The sequence below is a fragment of the Gadus chalcogrammus genome, chromosome 5, assembly GCF_026213295.1.
Source record: "Gadus chalcogrammus isolate NIFS_2021 chromosome 5, NIFS_Gcha_1.0, whole genome shotgun sequence".
NCBI classification, from domain to species: domain Eukaryota; kingdom Metazoa; phylum Chordata; class Actinopteri; order Gadiformes; family Gadidae; genus Gadus; species Gadus chalcogrammus.
In genome coordinates this window covers 17,418,519-17,444,652 of record NC_079416.1, presented here as the reverse complement: position 1 = coordinate 17,444,652, position 26,134 = coordinate 17,418,519, and the positions used below count along the sequence as shown (strand labels likewise).

General features: G+C 45.8%; 3 protein-coding genes across 5 annotated transcripts in view; 2 read left to right on the top strand and 1 right to left on the bottom strand.

Annotated features, from left to right (window-relative positions):
• Window positions 1-280: 280 nt before the first annotated feature.
• On the bottom strand, window positions 281-13,967 carry kdm1a (lysine (K)-specific demethylase 1a). 3 transcript variants are annotated; one of them, XM_056590683.1, is made up of 23 exons: window positions 13,426-13,902; window positions 13,260-13,296; window positions 12,408-12,701; window positions 12,269-12,304; window positions 11,518-11,686; window positions 11,211-11,344; window positions 11,025-11,103; window positions 10,841-10,933; window positions 10,606-10,712; window positions 10,409-10,490; window positions 10,164-10,258; window positions 9,317-9,334; window positions 8,484-8,626; window positions 8,232-8,322; window positions 7,788-7,922; window positions 5,768-5,841; window positions 4,427-4,538; window positions 4,136-4,268; window positions 3,389-3,576; window positions 2,500-2,614; window positions 2,009-2,136; window positions 1,288-1,434; window positions 281-589 (listed from the first exon to the last, which is right to left on the bottom strand). In XM_056590683.1, exons 2-23 carry the CDS (start codon window positions 13,287-13,289, stop codon window positions 389-391), a joined length of 2,604 nt encoding a protein of 867 aa, XP_056446658.1. In that variant the 5' UTR covers window positions 13,290-13,296; window positions 13,426-13,902; the 3' UTR covers window positions 281-388. The 3 variants fall into 3 exon arrangements, with proteins under 3 accessions (XP_056446658.1, XP_056446661.1, XP_056446659.1); XM_056590686.1 differs by lacking the exons at window positions 13,260-13,296; window positions 13,426-13,902 and adding an exon at window positions 13,914-13,967; XM_056590684.1 differs by lacking the exon at window positions 12,269-12,304 and having other exon boundaries at window positions 13,260-13,902.
• Window positions 13,968-14,386: 419 nt separating this feature from the next.
• On the top strand, window positions 14,387-18,541 carry tmem30b (transmembrane protein 30B). The gene is made up of 8 exons (XM_056591248.1): window positions 14,387-14,486; window positions 14,849-15,041; window positions 15,175-15,282; window positions 15,386-15,493; window positions 15,765-15,855; window positions 15,953-16,090; window positions 16,422-16,628; window positions 17,755-18,541. The coding sequence occupies exons 2-8, from the start codon at window positions 14,856-14,858 to the stop codon at window positions 17,931-17,933; spliced, it is 1,017 nt and encodes a 338-aa protein (XP_056447223.1). The 5' UTR covers window positions 14,387-14,486; window positions 14,849-14,855; the 3' UTR covers window positions 17,934-18,541.
• An 807-nt stretch (window positions 18,542-19,348) lies between these two features.
• Window positions 19,349-26,134, top strand: part of dync1h1 (dynein, cytoplasmic 1, heavy chain 1) — a 41,907-nt gene continuing 35,121 nt past the window's right edge. Inside the window, exons 1-11 of the mRNA XM_056590417.1 lie at window positions 19,349-19,714; window positions 20,586-20,673; window positions 20,887-21,060; window positions 21,631-21,886; window positions 22,102-22,288; window positions 22,514-22,785; window positions 23,088-23,315; window positions 23,722-24,375; window positions 24,778-25,200; window positions 25,395-25,574; window positions 25,683-25,832. Coding sequence (XP_056446392.1) covers window positions 19,471-19,714; window positions 20,586-20,673; window positions 20,887-21,060; window positions 21,631-21,886; window positions 22,102-22,288; window positions 22,514-22,785; window positions 23,088-23,315; window positions 23,722-24,375; window positions 24,778-25,200; window positions 25,395-25,574; window positions 25,683-25,832 — 2,856 coding nt within the window. The 5' untranslated portion in view covers window positions 19,349-19,470. The remainder of the gene's footprint in view (window positions 19,715-20,585; window positions 20,674-20,886; window positions 21,061-21,630; window positions 21,887-22,101; window positions 22,289-22,513; window positions 22,786-23,087; window positions 23,316-23,721; window positions 24,376-24,777; window positions 25,201-25,394; window positions 25,575-25,682; window positions 25,833-26,134) is intronic.

Below are 26,134 nucleotides of genomic sequence, written 5' to 3'. Positions count from 1 at the left end.
TGTACTCTGACAAGGAGGAACGTATGTGTATCCATACACTCCCCAAACCACAGGACTGGCCTCCCAGCATGAGAGCGGCTCAAACACACCATTTCACATTTCTATTGGATCTTGTTGTGTGGGTGTATGTGTGTGTGGGCGTATGTGCGTGTGCGCGACAAAGCCTTGAAATGTATAACAAAGTCTCACTGGGGATCAATGCAGACAGAGCAGAGACAACTCGTCTCCATTGTTGTTTTTTTTCCTCAGACAGACAGAAAAAGACGGGGACGGGGGGGGGGGGGGGTAGACTTAATCGGAGTAGTGGCAGGAGTAGTCATCGTCGGGAGTGTGTGTATGCGTGTCGGCGCCGACGTCCATGAGTGTGTGTGTCAGTGTGTGTCCGGGTCTAGACGGCGGCGGCGGGCAGGGCCTGGGGGGGGTTGCTGGCGGCCGGGGCGGTGGTCTGCCGGGGCAGGGTGTACATGGCCCCCAGGAACTGGTCGGCGATGCGGCCCGCCTCCCGCAGCCCGCTGAGCAGGGCTCCGTGCACGGTGGCCGGGTAGTTCCTGATGGTGTGCTCCCCTGCGAAGAACAGCCTCGGGACGGGCTGGGGGGGGAGAGGGGGGCAGAGGGGGGGCGGAGGGGGGCGGAGGGGTGAACAATCTGGACCAAACTGAACGAGTCCAAACGACAAGAGGTCAAGGCTCAGTTATGGTTCCACGTCGACGCAGCGCAAGGGGGTTCACGGGCCCGTAACGTCCTCGAGGAACCCTCCTTTGCGTCCACCGCAAGGGCCGCACGTGCGCCTCCCGAACATGGTCACCTTGGGTCGAGGCGACGCAGCAGCGAGGGCTGTGATTGGTCCGCTCGCTAAAACCCGACGCAGAACCAAAACAGGTTCACGACTGCGTCGAAGCGTGTGCGTGGTCGTTGCGTCGCGTCGACGTGGAACCATAACTGAGCCTTTAGTCCTGATTTGTATGATGAAGAGCGAGAGAAATGGACAATAGAAGAGAGAGAAGGAGGGAGAGGAGGGTACTGAGAGAGACTGAGCTCATCAGTCAACACATAAATATGACTGGGGTCTCATCAATCTGCATGCCAACTTCAAAACACCCCCAGAAACATCTGTGTTAGGAATGACTCCCAGTGCCCTGGCAGTAGTCATACCATAATGTAGGCTTGGCTCATGTCCATTCTGGCTCTCATGCTGACACAGGCACACAGACATCACGACAGACAGACCCAGACCCAGACAGACACAGGCACAGACAGACAGACAGACAGACACACAGCCAGCTGTACCTGCGAGGCTCCTGGGATGGCGGGTCCGGGCGTGATGGGCTGAGCCATGAGGTCATAGTCGTTTCCGGAAGAGCCCGCAGCGACGTACGAGTAGGACCCCCGCGCCCAGGGGTCGGCACGCCAACGCGTCACCACCGTCTCCTTAGGCTGCCATGGCAACCAGAGCAAACCCATACACAACACAAAGTTGGTCAAAAGGTTTACTTGAATATTAAATCACACAAAAAATGATGTTGACAATTAGAAGAAAAAAAAAGCGCTTCACAGCTGGTTGGTGAATCATTCCCAACGCTGGCCGCCGCAATCTTGATCCTTCTGGTATTTAACCGTACATAATGATTTATCGTGACAGCTGGCCCTGGCTGGGACCACAGATATGAGTGCCAGTCGTGTTAGCGCGCTTTGTGTGAAGCGGCGATGCGAGTCTACACAGCGACCGATCTGGCATTCCAGTGAAAAAAAAAAAAACACACTGGAGAGCCGGAAGAAAAAAATGTAATCCATCACCATTTTTCTCTGGTGAATGGAAATGTACTGAAGGGAGGGCCCCAGCCGTAACACACGTCGAAACAACGAGCAACCAGTTCCCCTGCACTGGGGACGCGATCTCCAGGGCTCCAGATCCAGATCAAGACTGCCCCCAGTGCGATGGTTTCAAGACTATAAAGAACACCAGGAGGACCCTGGAGGAGGCGGTGGAGGAGGAGGAGTGTGGGGGTACCTGAGGCACGGCGCTGCTGCCGAAGATCCCCTTCAGGATGGCCAGGCAGCGGCCCACGATGACGTCGTCGCTGATGTTCTCCATGATGCCGGCCGCCTCTCCCGCCATCAGGGCCAGCAGGATGGGAGCTGGAGACGAGGAGAGGCGCTTATTGTAGTGATTCAGATTGACTCCGCTGGGCTTGGGACATTGATCCCATGCATAAATAATAAGGAAAGAGACTGTACTCAAAGTTCTGTTAGAGGTACTTTGCGTACGATGCGGAAATTCCTCCTCATTATTGGCCCGTGTAGTGAACTACATTCTGCTTGTGCACCAACAATGAGAGTGGTTTGAGACACTATCACTCAAACTAATGTTGAGTAATTATCGTAAACTAGAAAATGCATTTCCTGCTGAAAATGCAAGAATTGCCAAAGCAAATATACATCAACCATCAGACCTTTTTTACCCCCGACTACTAGTGGGCATTATGGGGGGGGGGGGCTCACCTTTGTAGAGGTTCCAGAAGAGGAACAATTCCCCGCGGCTGGCAGTGGTGGAGCCCACGTGACCAAACAGGTTCACACTGGGGTCCCAGAAGACACGGTCGAAACACAGCACCACCTAGAGGGAGGGAGGAAACAGAGCAGATCAGTGACACACATTCAGCTTACAAGGTCACAGGTACTGGTACTCACAAGTACCTTTTATTTGTCTAGCAATTATTCAGTTATAGCCATGCAGACTATAACTAACCCTAGCTCTAACACAAGAAGGATCCCTCCTTCCAGGTAGGGTGGGGATGGCAAAGAGTGCCATAGTGGACAAACATGTCTTGGATCTCAGCTCTGTTCGTCTTGATGTTCCCTATCCAGCTAAGGGTGTGAATGGGCTGTGAATGGGCTCCAGGAGAAGAGCTCCCCCTGGTGGTAACAGGGTAGTGCAGTCCTGTTCCCTGTTGCATAATAATGCCGCATTCTGCTCCGTGCTGCAGCAGTTGGCAGCATACTGAGCTGTCTATAGAGGAAAATGCTCAGAGAACCCAGGGGGGGGGGGGGAGAGAGCGAGAGCGAGAGCAAGCATACTTGGCTCCACTCCTAAACTCCTCTTCTATCCGACCCACTCAATACCAATGTTCATCCGGCCCTCCAATTTTACAAGAGGGGGTGTAGAAAAACAAAAGCTCCCAGGCTATTTATACGATTGTACCACTTGTTCCAAGCTCGAAACCCAACACCGGTTTTTAATCATATCCGTGGGTGTAGGAGCTTGCAGGTTAAAAAAAAATTAACGGAAGGATAAAAAAGTTGCATATTATTTACACATTAAAAACGACTGCTTGACTGGTAGTGTTGGGCGCCCCCCACCCCCGGGATGCCCTGCCCCTCAGACACCCACCTTGTTGAGGTTACCGAAGCCCATTCGCTGGATGGCAGCGGTCTTCCACTCGGGCAGCGAGGGCATGAACTGCACGGCGGGCGGCTGCTGCTTCATCACGCCCAGCGGCAAGGTGCACAGCACGGCGTCGCACTTGTAGATGAAGGTCTGGCTGGTGGAGCGGGTGTTGACCGCGATCACCTCACAGCCTGGAGGAGGAGGGGGGAGGGGGGCAGCAGAGGGTGAGATAAACGCAGGGCGGTTCCTCGAGAGATTCATTCATAAATGATGGACTCTCTTCCCAATGCGGCACTGTGCGCCGCATTGGGACGCACAAAGGTACGCAAAAATGTTCATGCGTGTTCATGGATACAACAAATCCTTTTTGGATCGCTAAAAAAACTCAGATCTCTTCATGTCAGATCCCCTCAAAAAATAACTGCAATAATAACAATTAACTAATGAAAAAGGAAATAGAAGTGTGGAGTTTGGCTTGGTGTAGAGTTCTGGATCCAAGAGCTACCAAATAGTATTAAAAGGACAAGCCTAACGTAGGGATGTTTAGTTCGGGTGAAACACACATAATTGCAATTGTGCGTTCGTTTTTAAGCCAATCCGGTAACTTCCCAGTGTTCCACCATGAGACGGGGTTGACCTTGTGGTTCAAATGTTTGGTTACATTTAAAGTGTCATTAAAGTCAAACCACCTTAACACCTATAATACAGACGGTGTATAAAGAACAGGCAGATAACACCCCCTCAGCTTACCGGAGGCCGTGTATCGGACTTGTTTGACTGCGGTGTTGAGCTTGATGTCCAAGCCCTCGGCCAGGGCCACGGGCACACAGCTGTAACCGTTTCTCACCGTCAGGTGGCTGCCAGTGAACTCAAAGTCATCGTCCTGTGATAAAAACACATCGTTAACCACGTCGTTAGTACTGCGGAATAGATCTTGATGATCACTTCGCACAGCAGTCATTTCATAGCATTTAACATAACAATTAGAAAAAAAAACCTTTGCGTAATAATCAGACACGATGATTGGACAAACGTTTGTACCTGATCCCAGTGTTTGAGAGACAAGGTGGACAGAGGCGTGGCGTTGGCAAACTCCAGGTTGGCAAAGTGCCAGTCTAAGATCTGTCTGTCTCTCGAGGACAAGTAAACATCGCTGGAGTGTCGAAGAAGAAGAGGAGGAAACGGGGGAGATAAAAGGGTGCACTGGTTAACATCACGGCACTCACTCGTCTTAAAAACATGTTGGCCTGTGTTTGATATAGTCGTGTTTCCTGGTCCTGTTCAGAGATGGAGGGCAACAAAAGTTGATTTTCTTGAACTTCATGGTCTTCCTCTTTTAGTCAAGTGAAAAGTGTAAGTGGACAGACAGAGTGTAAACCACTGTATTAGCACTAGAGCACTGAGGACGCACTCACACTGGGCCATCTGGTCTGTGCCAAAGCCTGTTTCACACCTGTACCGTGCTCATGTATGATTGCACCCCCCCCCCTTGCTGTGCGTTGGCCTGTGCTCACACTAGACAATCTCAACTGGGCCTGAGTACAGTTGTCTCTTGTACATACGTCATCACGTCGTAATACTTCACCACCAAGCATCCGCTGCTTAGTGCACAGAGACAACGCAGCGATATGATCATGAGAAGTTAACTTCTAACTTGAGAGAAAGTGAAATCCGCGAGCTGCTGATCATGTGAGAGGGGATGCAGTCGTATTAAACAAAGACGTTGAAAGATGGTGCGATCTACGAGAATGACGCAGAGGATCTGTCCATTACGAGGCTTTTGTCAGGATAAAAAACAAGTGGTCAGCAAAATAAAGAATATGTTGGCGTTTTTGCACTTGTAAATAGTTAGTCGCGTTTGTAGCCTACACTCATTCAAAAATTCAAATATTCGGCAGTGTGCAAATTATTCTAAAGAGGTCTAGACTCCGTGCGCAGCCCCGCCTTTTCCAGTGAACGAAGAAAGCCTGCACCGTGACTAACGGGGTATTTTTTATCAAAATCTCAACTTCACTATCGCACCAACATGAATCGCTTGCCGTCATGTTTATTGTTTAATGGGAAAGAAGGGTCGCATGGACTATACGTCATCCAGCTCAGGTTGCGTAGCCGTGCGTGTGCGCGTGTCGGCTCATTAGCATCTGTACCGTGGCCAGAGCACACCTCTCCCACGTGTGCTCAGGCCAAGGAACGGAAGTGAACTTGAGTACGGTTGGCGTGCTCACACTAGCCAAACGATCTAGACTTGAGCACGGTACAGGTGTGAAACGGACTTGGGCACGGTACAGATGGCCTAGTGTGAGTGCGCCCTGAGTCACTTAAGTCCAGAGGACTTGTAGATCCCTTGAAAAGATGGCTGGACAGACGTATAGGAGGTCTCACCTGGGTGGATTCGCCTCCAGCTCCTGTAGTTTTTCTTCAAGTTTCACCTGTAGCTCCACCAGCTCGTCGTACTCCTAAGGACAGACACACGTACGTGGAAGAGTTTGAGCAACCTCCTTGTCTTGATCTGCTGCATACATTGCCACTAGAAGGCAGCCATGAATAGGCTTGCACTGTCAAGAGCGTATTTTCATTTGAAGTCAGCATATCCGGTTATTGGAGATGATTAATAGGTGCGCTTACACTGTAAGCATATATCGCCAGCAGTGCATCTCAAATGGTGTTGCACCCATGATCTATCCAACTTTAATAAGAGGAGCCTTTGTATGTCTGTCCTTAGATTTTCTTGACAACAGTAAATCTGATCGACTTCACACTTGGCGGGTGTGACGCTAAGGAGGCTGTTGTGTGAAATTATTTAGATGAGCGATTGTTGAGAGCCGGAATAGGAACCGTTTTTGCGTTTAGAACAGGCACTGTTAATATGGGTGTCAATATAAAACACGTTTTTTTCTCAGTCAAGACAGGTTGCTTTGTTTGGCAAGAAGCCCGTTTAAGAAGCCAGCAAAGGGCTGTTCTTTACTTAAGCGTTTTGTCAAAGCATTATTTATTTATTTTAATTGCATGCCAGTTCAAGTTGTGTGTGCGTGTGGGCGTCCACGTTGAACACACCCTAAAGTGTTCTGGGACAGGTAGAGGACAAATAGAGCAGTCAGAGAGTGGGCTGAGTCGGCCCGGTTCAGAGGTTCACCGCAACAGCGCTGGCAGCCACGGCGACGGCGTTAAAACGGTGCCTATAAAAAGCTGCCACCAGGCCCTGACACCCCTACTGCACTATAATAACGCCTCCTACCACTGCACTACTGTGAGCCACACTGACCGCTACGGCCAGCAGAAACCGGACCCTGGCAAAACCGACACATACAATGAAAAATAATGAAAAACTAACAGAGACAAACGCATCCAACTGCTGACTACGCTGTGAAGCTACGTTTCCTTCGCAATTCTACTCGTGTGCAAGTAAGTACACACGGATGGTTACACAAAGAAAGGTCCACGAGGGCTGTGTGAAGCGGGTGTGTGACTCCGGCTCCGGGCTGAGTCAGACGCCGATCGGTGCAGGCCTTGAAGTGGCTTCTATAGACAGTGGATGAGGGGGGGGGGGAGTGGATGAGGGGGGGGGAAATGGGTCTGTTCCGGTCCAGACGGCAGCTGTGTTTGAAGCAGCTCTACCCGCGGTCTTAAGTACACACACAGCTCACCGAGAGCAGATTTATCTCCAGCCCAAAATAAAAAGGCCAGCGCTGGCTCTAATAGCACATCCAGCCAGGGCATTAAACCACTTAAACACAGCCCTGCGCTGCCTGCTTGAGAGAGTTACAATGGCATGTGGTTAGGGACGCTGATGCATCCTCCACCTCGCTGGCCACCGTACATCACTTTTAGGAGCTAGGTACGCTTGAGAATTTTAATGATTTTACCAGTCAAAGTCACAGATAATGAAAATGAGGTGGATGCAAATCCTGTAGACTAGAGGCCTTTTTGACTCATGCAAGAGGGCCCCATCAATGTGCCATGAAATAGATAAAACATGCATGCCTAACCACCACATTATGATTAATGAAAAGAATCTGCGATGGGTTTTTTTTTTAAACCGCAGGATGACAAGGGGGAAAACGAGTACTTGATCGTTTTCCAGCAATCTATTGCATACCGTTGCAATCTGCAAACACACATCTCCAAAATCGCACACACATTACAATGCGTGTGCGATTTGCTCTGACACACCATTCTAGCGTTGACCCCGACCGGGCGTCTGGCTGTTAGATTAATCGCGCCGGTTATCAAGACCTGAGCCAGCAGAGATTAGATCCGTTAATAATAAACACTTTAAGAAACAGAAAGAAAGAACGAAAGAAAGGCCGAGAAAAAAAAGCAGACACAGATAGAGAGAGAGACAGAAATAGAAAGAGGGAGAGGCAGGAAACACTGCACGGGTTTGGAATCCGACGGGGCTCACTTTGCAGAGCGCGGTCAGGTCCCGGTGCTTGCTCTTGACCAGGAACTCTGCCGTGATGTCCCTGGGTGGCTTCACCTCGCTGGCCTCCTTGTACTGCTGGTGGAGCTCCTTCACGCGCTCCTTGGTGTTCACCATCTGATGGGAGGAGAGGAGGAGGAGGTGGAGAGGATCAAAATAAGATGGTCAGCAAACATAGTTTGGTATTCGTGCAAACATTTTATGATTTGTCCATTTTCGTTGTGTATTCCTGAATACCATCAAATGTAATTTTTGGTCGAGATAAGCCCTTGGCTACGAGAAGAGGTATTGTTGAGGCGTAATTTGAGTCTACATGTCATTGTTGACTTAGTAGTAGCACACAAGTTGGTAAGAAAGGAGCAGGACCATCTCCTTAATTATTCGGATGTCAAATATGAAACAATATAAAACATAAGTTAGGTTCACCTTGTTTAGCAGCTCCTTCAGATCCTCCTGGGTTTTGACAATCTTCTTCCAGTGTTCAATCTGCTCGTCCTTTACGTGTTTTTCCTGCAGCCTACACACACACACACACACACACACACACACACACACACACACCTTGGTTACTATTGTGTGTACAATCGGTTAACATGCGCAGTTTGCATAACAGCGATACCATTTTGCCCATGGTTGATATTGTAAAGTCATGCGCTAGTGTTTGAGTGTGTCACTCACTGGATGACCACCTCCAGGGCCTGTCCCAGGGACACAGGCTTGTTGTTGAGGAAGTTGAAGTCCAGCTGGTGGCTGAGGTAGGAGGTTGCCTCCAGGAGCCTGTTGAACTCCTGCTCCACCATCTCGTCCTTCTCCTTGGGCACCTGGAGACAGACACACAGACTGTTGACAAACAACCTAGAATCTAATCCACCAGCAGGTTACAATAGTAATACATTAGAGTATAGTAGCTTGTACTAGAAGGAAAGAACAGGGCCAATAATTTAGCAATGTCCCTGATCAGTTAAAATATTTGTCTTTAATTTCCCATTAAAGTCATGCAATACCAGGAAGGAATCAATAAAATGGTGACAAAATTTAAAACATAGGCAGTGATCAGATGTCCTTGAAGATGTATTTATAAAATAAACGTATAATTATGTAATTTCCCACAGGGCATATAAGAGCAAGCACGCATTTCATGCAAAATAAAAAGTTATTTCCTAACTTAATGACACAGACCATGCATGGATTTACTCTGCATGCTACTGTAATCAAATCCAGCCAAAAGCAATATATTTCTGCGAAGATTAATTAAATAATTATGAAATGGTATTGCATAAGTATTTTATGAAAATGTCTGTCAAACCTGGTAGACAGAACATCATCAAAATAAAACGTCATTAATGTCAATATACATCTCCCATATCTGTGTATCAGTTCCCATAGGGTTCACATTACAGAGGGATAAACTGTCGTGATATTATGTGTTGACAATTTTAATTAAAAGGATGAAATGGAATGCTCATTAATACAAGGTAAGGTACGTATTATATAAATAAAACAATACATACACTCGTGCATCGTTCCCCCTAAAGTTGTGCACCAAAAGATGAACAGGGGAGGGTTTGAGAAGAGGGAAGGGAGAGAAAAGAAAAGGTAAATACAGCTTCACCTCAACAGGTTTGCACAAAAGAAAAAACATTTACATTGAATTTTCATCTCGGCCGCCGATGACTAAATTCATTCCACGTGATGTTGAGGCTTGAAGAGCCTTTAAACCTGTACAAGGAAACGCCCTTATCACAAATCTAAACAATTCCATTTCCACTGCCGCTGCCCTTACTTACAGCAAACAAATGAGTACGGTAAACAGATTGTTTACATCCCATAATAGCATTGGCCTCTGCCTGCTAAACGCCCTTCATTAAAGGGACTTTGGTCTATGACCTGCTAGCCAAAGTAGTGAAGGACGGATCCACTCTTTTGTTTACGCAGTGTGTGGCACGGTTTAACTCGCAGGGAGACAAAAACAGGTCTATAAAGGAGCCTTCAGTCCAAACAGATGCGGGTTGTACAAAGACCAAGAACTTCACATTTACTGTTAAACCACATGTTGTTAAATACAAAAGACAGCCTACGCATACCCAAACACACACTGTGCTTTAGATCCATTACCTTGTAGTTAGTGTGTAATGCATACATGCATCCATAACATTAATCCACGTCCCATCTTTAAAGTATATACCCATTTGAGACTTCTATGACTGTTTTTCAATGTAAGTAACAATCAAAGACCAATTTAAAAAAGTGATTTGATCTTTTTTATATTTTGTCTGCTAGGTAATATACTGGAAGATAAAATAAACTTTACTGTTAGAATAATAGCATATTAGATCTAGGATGTCTGGTTATACTTACGGCCTGGCCGTTGGCTTCATAGAGAGGACACTTCTGTTTAATTTTGGCCAACTCCATGTTGACCTGCTTACTTATTACAGCCATGGGGTTTCCTCCTACACACGCACAGAAATATTATTTAACAACACCGCCCTCTACTGATGGTTATTGGTTACTGAAGCACTGATCAAAAAGCATTGGCATAAGTTCTAACAGTAATACTTCTGCAGATGAAGGAATGCCATGGACAAATGAAAGTCCCTTACCTAGTCCGGTCACTACCATAGCTCCTAGATCTGCCACATAGTTGCCTTTCCTAAACGTGGCCACTCTGCCGCCAACACGATCCTGTAGAAGATGAAAAATAAAACATTTAACCTAACAGAAACAAATCACTGAACTCAGTCATGTTGAACACCAGTCCCACATATTCATATCTGTATTGACTCGTCCATTGACATACCCTGGCTTCCAGAACGGTCACGTCCATCCCAAAGCTCTGCAGCTGCCTGGCCGCAGCGAGACCCGACACGCCCCCTCCGATGATGATGACCTTTCCTGTCTTCTTAGCTGCAGGAGGAAGGACGACGGTTGAGATATAACCCAGGACGGGTGTACGGCCAATGGTGGCTCGGGGAGACGTTTGAGCCAAAAAGGTTCAGAGTTACATGGCTGAGGATAAAAGGATGTTCACTCACTGGGTAACGGCTTGACCCTCTTGTAAATGCCAAAGTTGACAAGACCATGCCTCTCTAGGTAGCTGTGTATTCTGTGGACCAGAATAGTATCACCTGTTGAGATAAAGAGATGGAGAAAGGTTACCATTTGTTCCACAAATAATATACGAGATGAGTAAAGGAAAAAGTCTTAAGTTGAACTCACTATTGTACGGAGCTTCAAGCTGTTGCACGGTGGCTTCAAACGTCAGCTGCAACTTAGGGTTGTCTAGCCACAGTTGAAGCTGAAAGAGGCATCATGGGAAAAATAACAAAGAGATCACTTCACGCCCGTCCTGCCTTTGAAACAACAAGCCTGGGGTTGAGCGTGCGTGGAGGGGTGGGCCCATACCGTGCGGTTCCGGATGAACAGGAAGACCTTCTGGGTCTGCTGGGGCCCGCTGATGATGTCGGGGAAGCAGGCGGCCTCCTGCGACGTCATGCGGTCGTGGGGGAGGCGGCTCTGGAAGGCGGCTCCCTCCACACCTGAATCGGCCAATCACGTCCATCGCAGGATTAAACATAGTCACCAACAGACGGTACGATAGGATGATGATGATACTTGTGTACATAAAAACAGGGAGCCACACGGAAGAAATGATACAAATTCTAAGCTTTCTATCACAGGATGTAATAAGTGCATGGACATTGGGACACACCTGAGGGCTCTTCAGGCTCGCTGTCGTTCTCCTCCTCCGGCGGGGGTGCGGGCGGCGGCACCACCTGCTTCCTCTCCTTCTCTGCCTTGGCATTGCGCTCCTCCTCAGAGTAATATTCGTCCTCAGACAGGTTGGCCAGGCTCTCGTCCATCTCGCGGTACTCCACCTGCTGTAGGACGCACAACAATAAAAGCTTGGTGAAAACCTGGCTCTGGGGTCCACTGGAAGGCAGGGGCGAGCTTGTGCGAGGGGTGACAACGCTTCACTTCCTTCCATGGCCCGGAGTCTTTATCTAGGGAAGGAGGTATGATCTGTTATTTTTCAGGAGTACTATAGCCATGTCCTTTCTCTGTGTTGTTGTAGATGTAGGCGTGTTCACTGGGTCTTTGTGTGTGAAACAGCCTGGGTTTACTGGGGAAAGATAGCATGGTTATGTGATTTTGCCTTAAGGGGATGTTATAAGACAGAAATAGTAACATATGATCGTAAAGTAAATTATCGATTGACTACTGCCGAGGTCCAAGCGATTCTTTCTTTTTCCTTTTTAGAAACTCATTTGACTGTAGCCTGTCCCTGCTGATCTTGATACGACATTAATATAGTTCATTAATGCTCCTTGCTTTGCCCACTTTATGGCAACTAGGAAACACAATGTGATAAGGTAAACAATGGACATCATAAAAAACGGTAGAAATGCTGATATATATATATTTCAGGTGTATAGTGTAAAGTGAACGCACAATATACTCACGTAATTGAAATAATGGTAAACTTTCCAATCTTTGCCCTATAATGATACGATTTAGACATTAAAAATAAAAAAGGGTTCATATCCAGCAACATGTCACCCTCTCTTGCCATAAAGGGCAACGAAGATCTTAGATGTTTACTTTTGCTCGCTTGCGACGGCTCGTCCTGCGGACTTCCGCGGCGTCCTGCTCCGCTGCTCCTGGACCTGCTTGGTGGGGCAGGGGGGGCCCCCCCGGCTCCCCGCTTGGGGAAGCCCTTTCCTTTTTCTTGACGTCCGCGGGTCCGGGAACAGTGGCCGACGGCCCAGACTGGGCGTCTGACCCAGAGGCCCGTTCCGCCCCAGCGGCGCCGGTAGTGGATGAGGAGGTGGAGGAAGAGGAGCCAGCGTCTGACTTCTTACTGGACAACATCATGGAGGACGTTGGAGGCCTCTCCTAGGGCGGGAGGGGAGGATAGCATGAGTATAGACGTTTCGGTTTTAACGACAAAATATGTGGTTTTGGTGGGGAAATATCTGCCACTTGAATGTGCACAGTGGATAAGATAACAAATGATCGAATATAAAAAAGGAAAAAACGTGAATGAAGAAAAGCATGAGCAATGACGATCTATATCATAGGTATCACTATCTTTGGTAGTTGAGTGCAAAACAGCTTTGCCATTTTAAGGGATTTCTAGGTAAGGTTATTCGTTTTTTCAGAGAAATCAAAAATTTTTGACAATCATGTTCTGGTGCCTAGACCTAACATATGTGGCCAATCATAATAAAAACACAACAAGACCCACAACATGAAATCGCTACTTATTCGCCTCTTTACCTTGGGTGAAAATAAATGTACCTGCTGCATTAGACTAATACAACACTAGATTTGATTGGCACTAGGAACTGTATCGCCCCAACCCGTAACACGAATTTAAATGCTGCTGGACACGGTGCATGAATATATGATTTTGTGAAATGACGGCTCTATGGTACAATAGCATTGTTTTACCCATTTCTCCGTGCACCTCGTAATATCCATTCAAACACTAAGAAATAAAGAAAGAACCAGAGATGTAGTTATAAAAACACCTGACGGCCTTATACTATATTTCATATTGTATTATACCATGCTACATGATAATCATCCAGAGAACCAATCCATTGTGTAACTCTACCGTCGTCCCTATGGAAAATAGCAAGAACCGGCTAGCTTGCTAATGCTAGCTCTCTGTGAAGCCTGCAGAGACAGCAAGAGGTTGAGCTAGCCACTGAGCCAGTTAGGGGTAGCTTGGTTCATTTTGTCATACCACCAAAAAGGAAAATGTACATTGGTTGAATGTATAAATAGCAGCCTACATATGAATCTATTCCATCGTGCGTTTCTTTCGACACGATTTGAAAAGGTATCGGAGGAAATTAATTGGCGATCGATTGGTTGCGCAAGCTAGCCTTATTGTTAGCTAAATGCTAACAATGAGTGTCGACTAGCAGCAACGTTAACTGTGGCTCAGTAGCAGGTGTGACCCGATCATGACTAGCGAACCTCGTTTTCACATGGATCTGAGCTCGTATACCGACAAAAACATTTAGAGTACCCCTGTTCGCGGCAACATGCTATATTTTGTGCGTTTTTTGTCACAAACGATTGAATTATTATCATTACCTCTTGATCCTGAAAATGTCAACACAAAGGCAGCTTTCACTGCAGTGCCTCTCGAAGGAGTGTCATTTGATTGGCTAAGCTAGACATGGACAACGTTTTCTGAGCCACGCTGATTGGCCAGATACACTGTCAAACAAAACTGGAGTCATTAGATATTCAAATATTTGCCTCCAAATTCTACTCACAATGCATGCATAATTGCATTTTTATTTGATTGGATTTATGTATATATGTGTTAAACAATAAACATAATTAAGATAAATACCCACAAATATATGGCAAAAAAAACTATGTTTAAAATGCAATGTTCAATATTCACCACCGTAATGCAAAGCAGCCACAAGTCAGCAAAATGCCAAACTGATCCCCAATCAGTGTTCACGCCACGGCAGACATGATGACGTCAGAGTCTAAACCCGAAAGACAGGTATATAGGTGTATCAGGAAGGTACAGGCAAAGGTGTATCAGGAAGGTACAGGATTTGCTCCGTCGAAGTTGTAACCTTGGCTGCGTCCGAAGCTTTATTATGTGTGGCTAACTCGTTGATTTCTTCATTTCGATGCTCACATTTTGTAAGTAAACTTTAAGGAGTTTTGTATGATAGACTTATTTCAACAACTCGATTGATCCTACTCCTACTACTCGAATTTTCTATGAAGTGGTTGTGACAAAGAAGTTGTTCGTTATTTAGCATTTTTCCAATTGCCTACTTTACTAAATACTAGCTTTAATTGCAGTCTATCACCAAGTAATGCCTGGAATAGCGATCTATTGATTATAATTAACATCCTAGCACGTGTATAGATGGACTTCAATCATTTTTTAATCGATTTCAGTCAAGTAACCTAATTTCAGCATTCAAGGAAGTAAAAGAAAAAGTCATTTTATGGTACAACAAAGGGCAATTCAACAAAAAATGTGATTATTTCAACAGAACCAGAATGTCTAAGGAGGAGAATACAGCCAACCGGCCGGATAACACAGCCTTCACCCAGCAGCGCCTGCCCGCCTGGCAGCCCATGTTGTCTGCTGGCATTGTGATTCCAGGCTTTGTCATCATTGGGGTGGCCTTCATTGGAATTGGAGTGGCTCTTTTTGTCACCTCACAGAACATCCAAGTATTGGAGGTAGGATACACACACTGATGGATTGGACCAGATTGATTGTCGACAGGTGTCTGTAACGAGCACCACAAACAACAGAAGGTGATGAAATATGCATGCTAACACCTAAAGGATTCCCTCCCGTTCACACTTGCAGAAAGACTACACTGGGATGGAGACAAACTCATCTTGCTTCAAGTGCAAAAACCAGAGTGTCAAGAACTGCAATTGCACCATCAACTTTTCTCTGGACAAGTTGTTTGAGGTAAACAACATAGGGATAGCAATTATATTCATGGTTCAAATTAACCTTGTTGAAAACTTGTTATTTTTTACTTGTTTTGACTTGACTTCATCATCAACCACAGGGGCCGGTCTTTGTTTATTATGGACTGTCCAACTACTTTCAAAACTACAGGAAGTATGGCGTTTCCAAAGACGCCGCCCAGTTGACTGGTGACCTAGCTTACTTTACGGTAAAATAGTTATTCAAGTTTATTTGTTGTTGTTTTTAAGTTGATGGGATTGTTGAAAGGTGGTGATTGCATTTCAAGCAAGTTCAAGAGTTTAAGTGATGGGTTGCCTCAAATTTTCATGACATTTTTCATTTGCATGTCCTATTAATTTATGTCCCAATAGTTTAACCATCTTTATGGTGTTTGTTGTTCTTCAGACTCAATGCTATTCGACACAATAAATTGTTTGGCTTCATTTTTATTTTTGTTATTTTTGTTCCTTTTGTTGTAGGCGCCCAGTACAACATGTGCTCCCTACCAGAAAAATGCCAAAGGCAAACCAATTGTACCCTGTGGCTCCATAGCAAACAGCATGTTTAATGGTAAATAAGTGGTGTAAAAATGTTTAGATGAATCCGTCTGGTTTATGATGTTTTTGTAGATGATTTTGTCTTCTTCCACTCTGTCTTTGTTAAAAAGACACTTTCAAGCTCTTCCAGATCGTCAATAGTAGAAATGTGGCGGTTCCTTTGGATGGAAAGGGAATCGCTTGGTGGACGGATTACAACATCAAGTACCGCAACCCGACTACCATTCCTCTCAAAAACGCATTCAATGGTAAAAAAAAACACAACAAAATTCTAATCTAATGTCAGTGCAGTGCAAATATCACGATGTCTATAACCTTATTTTGCATTGGTTCATTTCTTACTCTAATCAAAATATGTGTAATTCATTGCTCTAAGTGTACAGAAATGTACACCATTTAATTATGCACATACATACATACATGCATTCATACATACATAGCGACACTACATTGCCGTACAACTAGAGCAATGAATATAAATAGATATAGTGTATGTATGAGATATTGCTCAGATCACCTACAAAGTGAAATACAGTATACTATTTGTACTTGACAAGATTATTCATACTTTGCTTTCAGATACCGTGAAGCCTATATTCTGGCCAAGGCCTGCCTATGACCTAGATCCCACATATCCAGCCAACAACGGCTTCATCAACCAGGACTTCCTGGTTTGGATGAGAAGGTCAGCCTTGCCAAACTTCAGAAAGCTGTACAGACGAATCACGGAGGGAGAGTACGCAAAGGGCCTACCGGCAGGGGATTATGCCCTTGTAATTGGTTACAGTATCCTTTTCGACATTGTGTGTGTGTGTGTGTGTGTGTGTGTGTGTGTGTGTGTGTGTGTGTGTGTGTGTGTGTGTGTGTGTGTGTGTGTGTGTGTGTGTGTGTGTGTGTGTGTGTGTGTGTGTGTGTGTGTGTGTGTGTGTGTGTGGTCTTTGCAATCTATCACATCCTGGTTATGTATTGGAACATTTGGGGTCTGTCGTATGAAGACACGAGTAGCCTCTATGAATGTTTTTGTAAACCCTACACATACCCTGACCTGTTTTACCAGTTTGCTGCAGCACTCTGTTTTCTGTTTAAGAGAATATGAAAAGCGATGACCTGGGTGTTCCGGAAGGAGTAATGACGCACACAGGCTCTGCATAATGCAAACAAGATATGGAAATAATTTGCGATTGATTGGCATTTGGCGTCTAGTTTAAATGGGTGTGGTTTCAGATAGACCATCAGGACAAGGCCGCCAGTTTGTTTTTCTGATGTCGACATCCACGAAGGAATGACCAAAAGGTTTCAGTGTTACAGTGTAGTGAACAGCAAGCAATCTGTACTACATCAAAACGCGTAGAAGTGCTGTCTATTTACTTTGGTCTGGAGGCTCATTATATCATGTTATATTGTTCCTTCATTACATGCAAATCCGTCACTTGACGCAAGATGCTTTAGGTAAAATATAATTTCTAATAAGTAGAATCGTATCTCATTTTAAAGCAACCCGAGGACATGGTTACTTGAGTTTAAGGCCATGGTATATCAGTTAATTCAACTAATACTAAGGCCTGTTTGTTTCATTGGGGATTTGGTCAAAGGGAGTGCTTGAGGATCTTAAAGAAACTGACCAATAGTATATATCTCGCACTCGCTCTCGCTCTCTCTCTCTCTCTCTGTGTGTGTGGAATTACACGGTAAATAATCAACATGTTGTACAACACATGCTTCCATACTGCTTCACATACCACAATGTTTAATTTGTTTCCTCAACAATAGGGAATATTTATCAACATATCATTTCCTAATAATGTAATGTGTGCACATAGTCAACAGATATTGTTTTGTAACCCCAAACATCTGAATTGAATGTGTGGTGATTATAATAATATGTTGTAGTCCTTAATTCACTGTACCCCAGATTACCCCGTGGCGGCCTTTGACGGGAGAAAGAAGGTGGTTTTCAGCAACGTGTCTTGGATGGGTGGAAAGAACCAGTTCCTGGGTATTGCCTATCTGGTCATTGGCTCCCTGTGTGTCGTAATGTCAATCGTCATGCTCATTGTCTATGCTAAATTCAAGTTCCCAGATGAAGAGTAATTCAGCATGGGTCCACCAATTGGCCACACAGAACTCGCTAGCAATTGTCCAAAAAACCTAAACAAATCTGGGACTGTAATCACGTCAAATGTTTTCATTAACAAGTGAAGAGGTCCATTCAAGAGTCAGAATGGACAATCAGACATTTGTTTTCTTGCGTCAATGGTTTTTAGTGATAGGAATCCATGGCAAAGCCTACTGTAGGCACCGTGTGGAGTGTGCAGAGTTGAAAAATCATGGTGGTTTATGGTGGACGATATGAAGTCTAGGACAGTTGTCGGGTATAAAATACACCACCCTCTATTTTAGGTTTGTTTTTAAATTAAATGCATTCAATGACTTTACTTTTAGGCTAGTTTTTAAGTTGAATACATTCAGTGACTTTCAGAATTTTTGTTTTCTATTTTTTTTCATAAGACGGATCATTCTTCTCAGGCTTTTGGAGTTTTTGGTTTTCTCTTTGTACAAAGTAAGGGTATTGAAAGCCATATTTGTGAATTGTGGTCATTGCAAATGGTTTCAATTTGTGTATTACATTCACTTTTAGAAACTAACTATCGACTGCGTTTTACTATTTGCTCAGGGTAACGGATACGTAATGCATTATATTAACATGTATGGTTTTACTTGAGTGTATTCATAACATCTGTTATGTTTTATCTATATGGACGAATATTTTCCTTTATATTTTATCAATAAAATGTTTCAAAAATCAAAAATTATATCTTTCTATTGTGAGTCAAATTGACATAAATTATGTCTTTGAAGTTTTACACTTCTGCTATCAAAGGGTGTTGCCAATACCATTTCGTCACAGCACTTAAAAGTTCCTTATCTGGCATGGGCCTCCTTGGTGGGCCTGGACTTTACCTGGGAGGAATTGACTTCACCTGTGATCTCTAGTTGTGAAGGAGGAAGCATTCCCAAGCTGATGGATGGTCTCTGACTTTACATCACTGTACACAGTCTTTATAAGAATACACTGCAAACTGTGTTCCCAGTTTTCATTAATGTAATATTGATCACATGTACAAAATGATTTAGAAAGAAAAAACTTAATGCAAATATCTAGCCAGCAAGAACCTATTCTTCGTATCAGTATTCTCAACCATATTTCTCTATGTACCAGAATATAAATAATGAAAAAATATATAGGTAGTCTGGTGATAAAAGGATTTCATGCAGGATACTTCTTGTCAATTTGTGTGCGTGTGTGTGTGTGTGTGTGTGTGTGTGTGTGTGTGTGTGTGTGTGTGTGTACAGGATAGGGAATGGCTGCAAGATCCTGTCCCATGCTTAGTCGAAATGCTCAGTGGGAGATGTAGTTTTAATCTGCACTGTTCAATTGAATACTGACCCACTGAGACGACAAGTACCACAATCCCTTGCACACAATAAATCTGACGGCTACTGTCTGCCGCGTCTGACAGCGGTACTCGTTGGCTGCAGTTGCTATTGATGCAGTGGTCCGCTTGAACTGCGTTGGGTCTTTGTTAACTTTCCGTCTACGAACGGTCGTCGTCGGCCGACCAAAAAGATGTCCGACGTGGGTGAAGAAAATTCTGGCACCATGGAAGTGTCGGCCGTCCAAACGGTAGCCGATACCTCTGTGTTGCAGAAGCATATTCGCAAACTTGTCCCATTGCTGCTGGAAGATGGCGGCGAGGCCCCGGCGTCGCTGGAAACCGCCCTAGAGGAGAAGAGCGCAGTGGAGCAGATGAAGAAATTCCTCTCTGATCCTCAAATTAACTCAATCCTCGTCGAGAGAACTTGCCTCAAAGGTTGGTCTCCTATATATCACTGTTAATGATATGAAGTTATACACTTATCGGATCGAATCCGTCTGATCGATGACAATGAACGGTGTCCCGTAGCTGCAGCACACAAAGGCAAACCACGCAGTATTATATTGTAATGTTGGTTGATGTTTAATGTGGTATAGTCAAATGTAAAGTGTGGAAATGCCGGGTTAAAACTGTTTTGGAGCCAACAACACCATGGTGCAATTTAGGCATCCCAACTACAGACTGTAACATTACAATGAATTGCTATGGGCGTGGTGATTTATACTGTAATAAAGATAACAAGACACTTTGGGGCAGTAACCGTATACACTTGGTAATTTGAAATACACTGGACGATATATTATATTTGTATATGGCTGTATTTGGTCAACAATGGTATTATTATGTAGCTAGCCTAGCCCTTGACAGCTCCAGGCACTTGCGTGATCGAGCTTCTATCAACATCTATTTTTCGTTGCCAAATCGGGATCTACTAACGAACAATGCTTAAGCACTGTCCGATGTTGTGATCGAGTCCCGCCCTCATTCACATGACAAACTGCTGATTATGTTGGGTGCTTTGCACTGACTTTACGGAACCTCCAGCACTGCGGTGTTCAAACCGGTGACCTCACTTGCAAGGGAGGGTGCGGTGCTGGATAATAAAAGTCATCCGATAGACCGACCGAAAAGGCATTATTGCTGAATCACAGCCTGTAATTATAGCATAGCCTATAACAATCATGCAATAAATTTATTATAAATATCTGTGGTTGTTTTTTCGACATTCAATGAATTTCATTTTAGGGTTTCACATGGTCCAGTCTTTCTAATATCATACCTGTCATGTCACTCCTTTGTTACACAGAGGATGTCGGAGATGAAGGAGAGGAGGAAAAGGAGTCCATTGCGTACAACATCAGCATCGATATCCACTATGGGATCAAGTCCAACAGGTAGCCGATGATCTAAAATACGATCCATAGTGTTTTGCTATACCATCAGTGCATACATTTCTTAGCATGGATTGCATATGTCCAGAGTGGGAATAGAAAGTCACGAGTTCGATGATACTTTATTGATACCAGACGGGATGTTCTGTGCTGATATTGATGCCCTCAATATTTGAACCATATTGCTAACGCCTAGACTTGCTTTCTTCTGCCCAGCCTGGCCTTCATCAAGAGGGCGGGTATGGTCGATGCGGACAAGCCCATCTCCACCCAGGTGCGCGTGCTGACCCTGAGCGAGGACTCCCCCTACGAGACTCTTCACTCATTCATCAGCAATGCTGTCGCTCCGTTCTTCAAGTCCTACATCCGGGAGTCCGGCAAGGCGGACAGGTGAGACTCAGAATTGGATTTCCAAGTTGCCATGGTGGTTGTCAGAAATTGGCAGGAGTGGTGGTGGCTGTAATTCCACCCTTGAATATCTACCGATGCTGTTGACAATGACAATGCCATAATTGTTACGGCAGGGAATTTCTATTTTTCCTTTTATCCTGCCATTTTCTCAACATGCTTTAAACATAGTCCAGCTTTCATTTCCATCCCAGCTTGAAATCCAGTGCCTTGCTAGTTACCTTTTGCAATGTTTCCCAGAATGACTCGGCAAGATATAATACCCCTAGTGGTAGAATGATAGAACTTCAACAGAACCATTTAGAATTATCCCAGTGCCATGACTTGCAAAATAATGTTCCACTCAGCAGTGTACTTGTTTTACATGTAACATTACCAAGTATAAAGAAAAACTGCATGACCTTTATAATTAGTACAGGACTTGGCCCTAAGGCCTGAGAGACTTCATTGTTCCCCTTTTTAATTATCTTTTATTCCAATACATTCCCACGCTACAATGGCATTTAGCTTGACAGCATATGTTTGGTATAATATTCTCGTATAAATTACCAGGGATGGGGACAAAATGGCGCCCTCCGTGGAGAAGAAGATCGCCGAGCTGGAAATGGGCCTGCTCCACCTTCAGCAGAACATCGAGATCCCCGAGATCAGCCTCCTGATCCACCCCATCATCACCAACATCGCGAAGCAGTGCTATGAGCGTAGCGAGAAGCCCAAGGTCACTGACTTTGGGGACAAGGTGGAGGACCCCACCTTCCTGAACCAGCTGCAGTCTGGGGTCAACCGCTGGATCAGGGAGATTCAGAAGGTGAGGTGTTGTTAGGTATCTGGTCAACAATTGCCAAATGCGTTAGACATCTCAGCAAGCTGAGATTCTTTTATAGGGTTCATATGTGATCATTCGTTTGGGGCTTTGATATCCACGCTTGCTTTGAAGGCATTTCAAAATATTCTATTGGTTGTTGGTGATTACATTTATTTATTTATTTATTTATTTATTTATCTCCTCCATGTCGTGCGAAGGTGACCAAGCTGGACCGCGACCCCGCGTCGGGCACGGCGCTGCAGGAGATCAGCTTCTGGCTGAACCTGGAGCGGGCCCTGAACCGGATCCAGGAGAAGAGGGAGAGCCCCGAGGTGCTGCTCACCCTGGACATCCTGAAGCACGGCAAACGCTTCCACGCCACCGTCAGCTTCGACACTGACACCGGTGAGACGCCTTCAATATATACATTTCAACTTTTTAGAAAAAAATGTCTTATTTTCTATCATTATCTTTAGTTTCCCCCCCAATCTTTGTTATTTTTACATGTTTTTTTAATCAAAAAATGTAAATTTGTTTAATTTCCCACCTATCTTTATATGTTATTTTTATATCTGTTATATTCCAAAAATGTAAATATAAAATCCTAACTTTCTGTTTTTTTGGCAACAGGCCTGAAGCAGGCCGTGGAGACAGTCAACGACTACAACCCCCTGATGAAGGACTTCCCCCTCAACGACCTCCTGTCGGCCACCGAGCTGGACAAGATCCGCCAGGCTCTGATGGCCATCTTCACCCACCTCAAGAAGATCAGGAACACCAAGTACCCCATCCAGAGGGCCCTGCGCCTGGTGGAGGCCATCTCCCGCGACCTCAGCTCCCAGCTGCTCAAGGTGCTGGGCACCAGGAAGCTCATGCACGTGGCCTACGAGGAGTTTGAAAAGGTGGGTTTGGTTTTGTTTCTTTTCGACCTTCCCGTAGAGAACAACTAGAAGATGCTCTCTTTTTAAAGTTTGGGCATCCATGGGCTTTCCCTGTTTATTTTAAACGAAAAAGGGAAAATATTGGCTTTAATTCAATACCAATAACCAGTGTTGCATTCATTATTTGTCTCCTGTTTTTCCTTGTATCATATTACCCGACTGTAGGCTTGCTCTGCTTTCCTCAAGGCTTTTCCAATCCTGTGCACAAAAAGTGTCTGTGGTTCCCGTACTCACCCGCTGCGATGTCTTTTGCGTCTGGCTAGGTGATGGTGGCGTGCTTCGAGGTGTTCCAGACCTGGGAGGACGAGTACGAGAAGCTGCAGGTCCTCCTCAGGGACATCGTGAAGAGGAAGCGCGAGGAGAACCTCAAGATGGTGTGGCGTCTGAGCCCCGCTCATAGGAAGCTGCAGTCCCGCCTGGACCACATGAGGCGCTTCAGGAGGCAGCACGAGCAGCTGCGGGCCGTGATCGTTCGAGTCCTCAGGCCCCAGGTAAGGATACCACTATTAAACATGCAGTTCACAAAGAGCTTTGACACGTACAATAACAACTATTAAAATTCAAAGTAGAGCAAACATCCCTAATCAAGAGGATTTGAAACCTTCTGTAAAAAAAACTCAATAGGGCAAATTAAACATTAGTACAGTTAATGAGTGTATAAAATACAGCTGTTTTATATTTAAAACAATGGCCTCAGAAGCATGTTTCGGTGATATTTTGCCTACCAAATTTCCGAATTTGTTTTGATTGAGAACTTTATTGAACAACATTCAGCAAGAAGTGTTCAGAAGGTTAAAAAAAGCCCAAAGGCTTGTTTCCATTGTGGTCCCTTAAGATTGAAAGGGGGAAACAGCACACGGACATAAAACATTAAGGATGATCCCGTGCGGTTTCCAGATCTCTGCCGCGCCGCAGCACGCCCCCGGAGAGGTGGCGGAGCCCCAGGACATCAAGGTGGCCGAGGTGCTGTTCGACGCGGCCGACGCCAACGCCATCGAGGAGGTCAACCTGGCCTACGAGAACGTCAAGGAGGTGGACGGCCTGGACGTGTCCAAGGAGGGCATGGAGGCGTGGGAGGCGGCCATGAAGCGCTACGACGAGCGCATCGACCGTGTGGAGACCCGCATCACCGCGCGCCTGCGCGACCAGCTGGGCACGGCCAAGAACGCCAACGAGATGTTCCGCATCTTCTCGCGCTTCAACGCGCTGTTCGTGCGGCCGCACATCCGCGGCGCCATCCGCGAGTACCAGACGCAGCTGATCCAGCGCGTCAAGGACGACATCGAGTCGCTGCACGACAAGTTCAAGGTGCAGTACCCCCAGAGCCAGGCCTGCAAGATGAGCCACGTCCGCGACCTGCCGCCTGTGTCCGGCTCCATCATCTGGGCCAAGCAGATCGACCGGCAGCTCACGGCGTACATGAAGCGGGTGGAGGACGTGCTGGGCAAGGGCTGGGAGAACCACGTGGAGGGGCTGAAGCTCAAGCAGGACGGGGACAGCTTCAGGGCCAAGCTCAACACCCAGGAGATCTTTGACGACTGGGCTCGCAAGGTATGGGTCTGACGCTCAAGGAATTTACTATTTCTTTCCTGTTTAAAACATTTTTGAGGACTAAAATCATTGCCCTTCATTTAAGTTGTTGAAACGTTGCGATAGCTTCCCATATCCGTGACATGCAGTCAACACCTTATTGCCATTTGCTGATCCTATATATTATACTAGTTATTTGTATTTGTATACATTTATAATTTAGTCAAACATTAAGCCTTTTGTCTTTCTACCTTGTATCAACATTAACTTATTTTAGTAATTTTACCAAATGTTATCCTTTTGTACTTATTGCACCGTGGGTCAGTGACCAACGCAATTTTGATTCCTCTATTTGTATTTGGAATTGACCACGAAGCTGCCCTTTGAACCAAAACAAACCCCACGTCTCTTCGGCCTAACCAGGTTCAGCAGCGCAACCTGGGCGTGTCGGGACGCATCTTCACCATCGAGAGCAGCCGTGCGCGCGGCCGCACCGGCAACATGCTGAAGCTCAAGGTCAACTTCCTCCCGGAGATCATCACCCTGTCCAAGGAGGTGCGCAACCTCAAGTGGCTGAGCTTCCGCGTGCCGCTCGCCATCGTCAACAAGGCCCACCAGGCCAACCAGCTCTACCCCTTCGCCATCTCCCTGATCGAGAGCGTGCGCACCTACGAGCGCACGTGCGAGAAGGTGGAGGAGCGCTCGTCCATCTCTCTGCTGGTGGCGGGCCTGAAGAAGGAGGTGCAGGCGCTCGTCACGGAGGGGATCGCGCTGGTCTGGGAGTCCTACAAGCTGGACCCCTACGTCCAGAGGCTGGCCGAGACCGTCTTCAACTTCCAGGAGAAGGTGGGTGGGGAGGGGGCATGAGAGATTACAATGTTACCAGGTTAGATTTAGTTGACATTGTTTCCATGAGAAATGCTTTGATAAAAGCTTCTTAACTTAGGTAATATATATACTATGTCTCACGGTTGAAGATCTAGTCGTTCCTTTCCGGGCCGTACTCTAAAGCCTTTGTTTCCTCATCACTTCCCCACCAGGTGGACGACCTCCTGCTGATCGAGGAGAAGATCGACCTAGAGGTGCGCTCGCTGGACACCTGCATGTTCGAGAACAAGATCTTCTCCGAGATCCTCAACCGCGTCCAGAAGGCGGTGGACGACCTCAACCTGCACTCCTACTCCAACCTGCCCATCTGGGTCAACAAGCTGGACATCGAGGTGAGCCCCCGGCATGTCTTGGTGGCAAGGGATTGGAAGCGAAAGTTCACACAGTCTCTTTGGGGAGAAAGTGTCGATTTGAAAGTAAAACCTCCTGTCCTCTTTCAGATCGAGCGGATCCTTGGAGTGCGTCTGCAGGCCGGTCTCCGGGCCTGGACCCAGGTCCTCCGGGGCCAGATGGAGGACCGGGCTGATGTGGACATGGACACTGAAGCCCCACAGGCTGGACACAAGCCTGGAGGAGAGCCCAAGATCAAGGTAGGCTACATGGTTCTCTGTGGTTCTCCTTAAGGCGATGTCTTTTTTTAATTTTTTTTTATGAGATTTAGGATTGTGTTTTCCTGCCTATGTAAAGCACTATGTGTATGAAAGGGGCTATATAAGAAACTTACCATGCCTTGGCTAATGTCTTGTTTGATAAAATGTCATTCCCTAAAATAAACATAAACTAGAGACCGAAGTCTGAATTTCCCCATTAGAATTTTGTCATTTTACCTGCAAAAATGTACTTTTTATTTTTATTGGCTAAGCAATTTTTTTAATATTTATCCCTGAACTGT

Coding starts and splice junctions, on each gene's coding strand:
- tmem30b (XM_056591248.1), top strand. CDS start 14,856: ATGTCTAAGGAGGAGAATACAGCCAACCGGCCGGATAACACAGCCTTC. Junction 15,042..15,174: donor AGAACATCCAAGTATTGGAG/GTAGGATACACA, acceptor TCACACTTGCAG/AAAGACTACACTGGGATGGA. Junction 15,283..15,385: donor CTCTGGACAAGTTGTTTGAG/GTAAACAACATA, acceptor CATCAACCACAG/GGGCCGGTCTTTGTTTATTA.
- kdm1a (XM_056590683.1), bottom strand. CDS start 13,289: ATGGATATTACGAGGTGCACGGAGAAATGG. Junction 5,842..7,787: donor ACCTGACCGCGCTCTGCAAA/GTGAGCCCCGTC, acceptor GTCTGTCCTTAG/GAGTACGACGAGCTGGTGGA. Junction 1,435..2,008: donor GCAGCAGCGCCGTGCCTCAG/GTACCCCCACAC, acceptor TTGCCATGGCAG/CCTAAGGAGACGGTGGTGAC.